The sequence below is a fragment of the Perca flavescens genome, chromosome 2 (genome assembly GCF_004354835.1).
Source record: "Perca flavescens isolate YP-PL-M2 chromosome 2, PFLA_1.0, whole genome shotgun sequence".
NCBI lineage: Eukaryota > Metazoa > Chordata > Actinopteri > Perciformes > Percidae > Perca > Perca flavescens.
In genome coordinates, this window is record NC_041332.1 from 8505711 (window position 1) to 8513402 (window position 7692).

General features: G+C 40.4%; 1 protein-coding gene across 1 annotated transcript in view; it reads left to right on the forward strand.

Annotated features, from left to right (window-relative positions):
* Positions 1–401: 401 nt before the first annotated feature.
* Positions 402–7692, forward strand: part of cacna1ab (calcium channel, voltage-dependent, P/Q type, alpha 1A subunit, b) — a 153706-nt gene continuing 146415 nt past the window's right edge. Inside the window, exon 1 of the mRNA XM_028565696.1 lies at positions 402–700. Coding sequence (XP_028421497.1) covers positions 402–700 — 299 coding nt within the window. The remainder of the gene's footprint in view (positions 701–7692) is intronic.

The following is a 7692-nucleotide window of genomic DNA, read 5'->3' on the forward strand; positions in this document are numbered from 1 at the left end:
AGAGGGCTGATTTGCCAGAAATTACATAAACACATCGCTCTGTTTGCCATTCATATTCCAAACACACTATCAGAGACACCGTGCGCTTTCTCTCTCACCCCCCCCTCTCCCTCCCTTCTTCTCTCCTCCTCCTCCCCCCCCTCCCTCTCCACACACAAATGGAGGTATCTTCTCGGCGCTGAAGATCTGGAAAGGAGACACAGATAGATAGGAGGAGAGAGAGAGAGAGAGAGAGAGAGAGAGAGAGAGAGACACAGAGCGATAAGCCAGAGAAGGAACCGAACCCAACTCCATTCTGCATGTGTTTGGAGCCGAGGCTGATGGGGTGGTGGCATGTGGAGGTGTCACTCTGAGGTTCCCCCCCGGCTCCTTCCTAACCTCTGGCGTTTGGTGTCTGCAGAATGGCGCGTTTTGGAGACGAGCTACCCAACAGGTATGGAGGAGGAGGAGGAGGTGGTGGTGGCGGTGGTGGCGGGGGTGCCGGCGGACAAGGGGGGCCCGGCCGCGGCGGCAGCAGGCAAGGGGGGCCCCCCGGAGGGCAGCGGATGTACAAGCAGTCGATGGCCCAGAGAGCCCGGACCATGGCCCTGTACAACCCCATACCCGTCCGGCAGAGCTGCCTAACGGTCAACCGCTCCCTCTTCCTCTTCAGCGAAGACAACCTGGTGAGGAAGTACGCCAAAAAGATCACCGAATGGCCATATCCTTTGATAAGCAAATGCCGAGCAGACAGCCAAAGGTACCGGGGGTTGCAGTGTGGTATGTTTGCCGGAGTGCATGGCGAGGTGTGGCCTAGTGTGGAGTGGTTTGGTGTTGAATTAGCCAACACCTGCGGGATGAGCGTTGTGGTTGGTGTGCAGCGTGGGTTTTTTTTATTTTAATTTTAATTTTATATCATTGTGTGATGTTTTTTTTTTTTTTTTTTGCAGCGTTGTTTTTTGAAATGTTACATGATCTGTGTGTGATTTTATTGTGTGTGTGAGGTGTATGGGATGTGTGTGACATGTGACACGTGTTGTATGGCTTTTTGCGGTGTGCTGTTGATTGATACCTGACAGCATGCACGATTTCTCTTCACTCTCTCTGCTTTGTCCAGCCCTGCTGGCCTCAGGTCCACCTGATAAAGCTGCCATGGGTAGAATGAAAGATGATGTTGGCGGTTGTCATGACACCAGCAATCACTATCACGTTGACGCTGCTGGTGATTAAAGATGCATCTTGAATACAGCATTTGGCTCGAACCTGTTAGTGACCTGTGTGTGTATGTGTGTGTGTGTGTGTGTGTGTGTGTGTGTGTGTGTGTGTTAGGGCTATAGTTGTAGTCAGAGCTGAGTGCTGATGTCAGCATTATGAAGGCTTAAGCATCATGCAACCAGTAGGGAGAAATGAAATGACCCCCCACACACACACACACACACACACACACACACTCTCTCTCTCTCTCTCTCTCTCTCTCTCTCTCTCTTTCTTTCTAGCTGACCATATAGGCGGCCTATGCCTTGTTCTACAGGACAGCAGTGGAAAAAGCTGTAATTGTCAGGACATGTTGGTCTACTGTTGTTAGAACCTGGAATACTCTTATCTGGCCTGGACTCAAGTCAGTTTCTTTTTGGTTATAAGGGGTGGAAAAAATGCCAAATCCAACATATTGTTTTGGTTTTAGGCTTATTTTGTTGCTTGGTGATGTAGGTTTTATTACATTTTGGAATTGTTTGCCTTCATTAGACAGACAGAGAGCTGAGCAATTACATGATTAGCATCTTAGACCTACATAACACCAGGATACCCCAGAGGGCATATACTGTAGGTTTTAGATTCAGGTTGTTAACTGGCCATATGTAGACAGTGTTACATCACAACAGGACATTTTCAGCAGCTGCAATAGAGTGTAATGGAAGAAAATTTAAACACATGGCCGGATCAACTTGCTAGAGGGCCGCGGGGCGATGTAAAATCCTGTGCATTTATCCTGTCACATTCAAGTACAGCTCACATGGCAGAGTACACATTAGGGCTGAACCAATTGTTTCTTTCATTATTGATGAATCTACTGATGACCATCTCTTTTAATTGGTTATTTGGTGTAAAATGAAAGCAAATTGTAAAAAAACTAAAAAATAGACGAAAAAAAGGTGTTTCCAGACATTTCAAATATCTTGCTTTGTCTGACCAACATTCCACAACCCATATATATATATATATATATATATATATATATATATATATATATATATATATTCCGTTTCCTACATGGAAGACTAAGTAAATGTAGAGGAATATGGAAAACGTTTTGGATCCCAGGTGTCCCTGAGTGCCGGTTAGTTTGTGGTAATTTGAATATAAACCTTCAGTTGACATAGTGCTTACTTTCTGCGTATTACTGAAGTAATCCAAAGGTCTTTAAACTACATTGTGACACACACAAGGCCCCTCTACAAGACTAGGCTTCAAAATGACATAATAATAATGTGGCCAGGTTAGCTCAGTTGGTAGAGCAGGCACACATATATAGAGGTTTATTCCTCGACACAGAAAGTCCAGGCTTCGAGTCCGACCATTAAAGTTGGAAGTGCCCAAAAATATATATATATATAAAAAAAAAAAAAATATATATATATATATATATATATATATATATATATTCCTGAATAAATGTGCAATTAATCAAATTGCCACAAAACAACTGGGGCTTTTGGAGCCTCTAGAGGTCTGAGGCCCAGGGACAGTTGCTCACTTTGTTTATAGTGCAGCTTCTGGTAAATATCTGGTTTTGGCACCTATCCCGAGTGTAGTTAAACCAGAAGACATGTGTCAAAAGTGCAACTTGTGTACTTGAAAAAGCTCTTTAACTCTATCTTATTATCGTCTTCTCTGCCTGTGTCGCAAACAACTAAACCAAACAGCTTTACATCAGTTTTTTTAGGGGCTTTCGCCATGCATTCTGGGAAATGTAGGAACTCACCACCCAATGTAGACATAGAGATAAAATACTTTCAGAGATGAGTAAATGTTATCAATTACAGAAAAAAACAGTAATGTCACAGAAGAATGATGTTTCTGGTCGTCTGTACCACCAACCAGTTTGTGCTTGAGGCGTTGATGCAGAGACACGTTGAGTGGCTGCAGGCTGGTTCGTGCATGCTGAGAGAGTGGCAGAGGGTGAGGAGCCTCCCTGTGGGTCTTTTAAGGTGATTTTACAGTACGAAAAAAGCTTTTGAGGATTCCTAATTAAACACGGGGTGATCAGTCAGTTCAACCACTTTAATTGTAAATGAGCTTTCATACACAGATGTCAGCTCGAAGCTGCTTCACAATTACAAGAATAAAAGTCAGATAAATGCAGATGAGGACAGGCAAAACTGTTAAATATCTAATGAAGGAAAAGATCAGTCACATAGAATTTCATAAAACTGTGGTTTAGGCCATTCAAAACTATGAATTGATGGAAAAGAGTGTTCCAAATGTTGGAGGCATGAAAAGAGAAGCGAAGCTTTAGTTATTGTCGTAGATTGTACAAAGACAAATGGCATCAGCAGATTCCAGGTAGTCTGATACTGTTTATCAGTAGGTGTTAAGCCATAACACTTCAAATGATGTGAGAGTCAGGTTGGTCATATGCTAAGTGTTTATGTGGGAGAAAGAGTGCATTTGTGGCAATGGTGGTGTATATTTATATGCTGTAAAAAGTTGCCTACTGAAATTCTGCCACAGAAAATATATTTAATGTCTACATCGCATTTTTATTAATTTGGATTCAGGAATTAATAATGATATATATTCTGAGGCTTGTACAGTACAGTGCTGACATCATCTACAGGGCTTAGTCCTACAGTGCAAGTTTGCACGACTAAAAAAATGCAGTTATATTTTCCATAGAGGGGAATGGACAGATTCACAGTTAAGTCGATAAAGAAAGAGAATTCTGTCGTTTGTATTTTTAAACTTGATATAAGATATCCCAACGTTGCCTGTCTTTCAGCAATTGAAACCTGTTTTGAGACCAGTGGATGTTTGGGAAAAGAGGCTTCATTGGAGGAGAGGCACTGCTGTGTTTTGGCAGAGAGCCTTCATTAAGGTTCTTCAACTTTCTGCCAAAATGTTTTGGCTTTACTGCAGAAATAAAAAACATTGTTAGGATATCCATCAGCTTACAGAAATAGCTGAGTTTGTACTCTCTTTAAAGCTTTTCCCCCCCAGTTTGCACAAGTTGGTAAGGGGGGCTGAAGTGCTTTTGTGTTTACCTCAGAATCATGATTCAATATTTAGAAATAGACATTGCTGATGAGTGTTAGTTATGTTTAATGATCACTGGGTGAGACTATGAACGGTGTGGATTGATTTTAAATAAAACGAAATTTTGTCGTATGATGCACTTCGAATGGGACATACGGCTTCAATGAGTACTCTCCCCATGACAGGTTCATCTGTTCCAGCTCTTGTGTCACAGTTATGGCCTCCTAGGTTTTCTTTTGCCAGGTGGTGTCCATCTTAAGGCAACTTTTGTGATGCGGTCCTGCTCCACTCTCAACAAATTTCCTAGCCATCTCAGGCGTCTGTGCGTAATCTCCTTGGTGATGCGCCGGCTTCCTGTTTTCTTGTACAGTTCATTGTTGGAGATCTTATTAGGTCTGTTACTGGAACAAAGTAATTCAGTGTAGTGCACACGTATACCACATGTTGTGAAATATAATTAGGGGCAAACTGAAAATAAACCAATTAGACATATCACAGAAACATTTACTCCTACAACTTTAGAACTAATGGTACTGCTAACGTCTATTTAGCGAGGCCGGTAATAGTAACACCGATTAGCCCACTTTGCAATGTGTGAAAGTAATCGAACAATCATGCTTGTTACTCATCTCATTAGGAAAACGGAAAAAGAAACGTGAATCATAGAGAAAATGTGAAACAAAAAAAAAAATGTCATAAGTTGGTCTTTTAATGGGTAAAAAATGACAAGGACATCATACATACAAAACATGCTTGCTTTATACAAATGCATTTAGTTTACTTTTCAACCCAAGAAGTGTGATGTTCTTATGGGAGCAGGTTGTGATGGATGCTTGGTTACATAGAACAGAACTGTGATTCTGGACTCCTGCATCACAAATGTTTTTTTAAGTGTAGGCTACTGAAGCCTACTTGGTTACTATTTGGTAAAGACCATGGTTTTGGTTAAATGTTGAAAACATCAATGCATCCCGTCTCATGCTTCAGTCAGCTTTGACTTGTTCACTATGTAACTGACCAAACCTCAACCAGTGGTTTTGAGTTGCTTAACTCTTGTGTTGTCTTCCCCTCAACCATGAACTTCTTGTCTGGGTCAAAATTGAAAATGTTTTCGGCCCTTCTTTCTATGCTTTAGGCTTTTTTTTTTTTTTTTTTTTTTTTACATGTTTTTGTCATTTTTTTCAACGCTTTTTTTATTCATGGTCAATACACCTAATTTATTTGACATTATGCCTAATTTTTGAGTTAAAAAAAGCAATAATTATGAATTATTTTGACTAATAGTTCAGAGGATGTTGAGTGGATCACAGACTGGTATCGGTCAGTATAGTCAAGATATACTGTTTTTAATTTTTTTTTCAAATGCTATAAAATTGAAAGTAATCATTTATTTTTCCTGGGAAGAGCGTTGTGGTTCCTTATGTCCAACGTACATCCATGCATCCATGCATCCATGCATCCATGCATCCATGCATCCATGCATCCATGCATCCATGCATCCATGCATCCATGCATCCATGCATCCATGCATCCATGCATCCATGCATCCATGCATCCATGCATCCATGCATCCATGCATCCATGCATCCATGCATCCATGCATCCATGCTATTATTTAATAATAAGCAATTTGGTTGACTATTTCTGATATAATAAAATTTGAAAACGGGTCACATTTGACCTGAGGACAACACAAGGGTTAAAGATATGTGTGTTGACATTAAATGTTTTGCAAATTGATTAAAAGTGCAGTAGGTAAGACTTATAAAACTAACTTTCTGTCATATTTGCTGAAACTGACCCTATGTTTGAGTAGAACTACAGGAAGCATCAAAAAATCTGTCTCCTCTGGCACCACCTACAGCCTGTAGTGCTATTTGTAAAAATCCACAGCTCCCTGTTCAGATGCACCAATCAGGGCCGGGGTGTGTGTCTAACTGTGTGTCAATCACTTCTCATGCACACACATTCATTCTCCTTTTGGGGGCTTAGGAGACCGTTTTGGGCTTTAGCAGAAAGGGGGGTAGGGACTGAGAAGTTGTCGATATTTAAATTTTTGGGCTAAGTCCTGGATCTTCGCAATCCTACCTAAGGCACCTTTAAGTATGAGTATTTTTCAGTGGCATTAACACAAATACAAATAAGTTGAATATGAAAGCTTCCTCATTATGTTGATGAGAAAAACGTGATCAGAGTAGCACCATTCTTAAAAAGATATATTTGCCAATGTGACTATCAATGGAAATGTTAGGAAAGCATAAGCAGCCTCTGGATATTAGATATTATGCAGCATTTATTTCCATGCATCTGTAAATCGGTTTGGAGTTTTCTCTTGTATAAACAATTACTTCTAACTGACTGCAATACAGATGTCTTTCAGACGACTGAGGCTATTTGCCACCTAAACCTGAAATGGCACTATCTTCACCTGGTCAAACAAAACAAGTAGTAAACACACTCGTTCAAACCTTGCGTTGTCTTCCCGTCGACCTGCCACTTTTTGTTTTTCTGAGTCACAATTTTAAATGAAAAAACCTTCATCAACGTTTTGGTCGTCTTTTTCGACACTTTTGTGGCTTTGCCCGATGTTTTTGTCACTTTTTTTCAACGTTTGTTGACTTTTTCTGAGCCTTTTGAAGTTTTTGTGTTTTTTTCCTCCAAATTTTTAAAGCTTTGTTTCCACTTTTTGAACATTTCTGTCACTTTTTTTCTGAAATTTTGAAAGTTCTTTTTATCAATTGTTTTTTATTCAAATACTATAAAATTGACTAAAACACCCAAATTCAATGAAAGTAGTGAACTGATTATTTATTTTACTTGGGAAGAGCGTAGTAGAAAACCCCAATTTCTGATATAGAAACTTTTTGAAAATGGGTCAGATTTCACCTGAGGACAACAGGAGGGTTAAGTATTCTGTCAAAACATTTGGAATGTATGGGAGCGGCCTCTAAAACATCAGCACAAAACAGAATTTAAAGAACATCCACTTCCTGCTTTAGAAGTGAACCGAGCATATCCTAGCATGCTGCCATCTGTACAGAGTCAGGCTGTGTTGGCTGGCAGGCGCTGTGGCTTCTTTCACCAGAGACCCAGTGGACTTCATTATACCTCCCTCCGCCCGCACTTCCCCATTCCCTCTCTCGCTCTCTCCACACTCCTTTCATCTCCTCTCCACTGCACTTCTTCCCCTGCAACTCTGTTTTAAATGTTCTGTCCTCCATCTTATCTCTCTCTTTCTCCATCTCTCTATTTTCCCGTTTTGTCTTTGCTCTTCTGTCACTCGCAATTTAATTCAATTTAAATACTGTGGTGGCCTATATATTTTGTTTATCATAGCATTGTGTACAAAATGAAAAATAAATGCTATGTCCAAAATACAGAAAGGTGACACATTAAAGGAAGAAAACGGTGGCATAAGCCAAGTTTCCATCCAAATGTTCACACACAATGTACAAATTC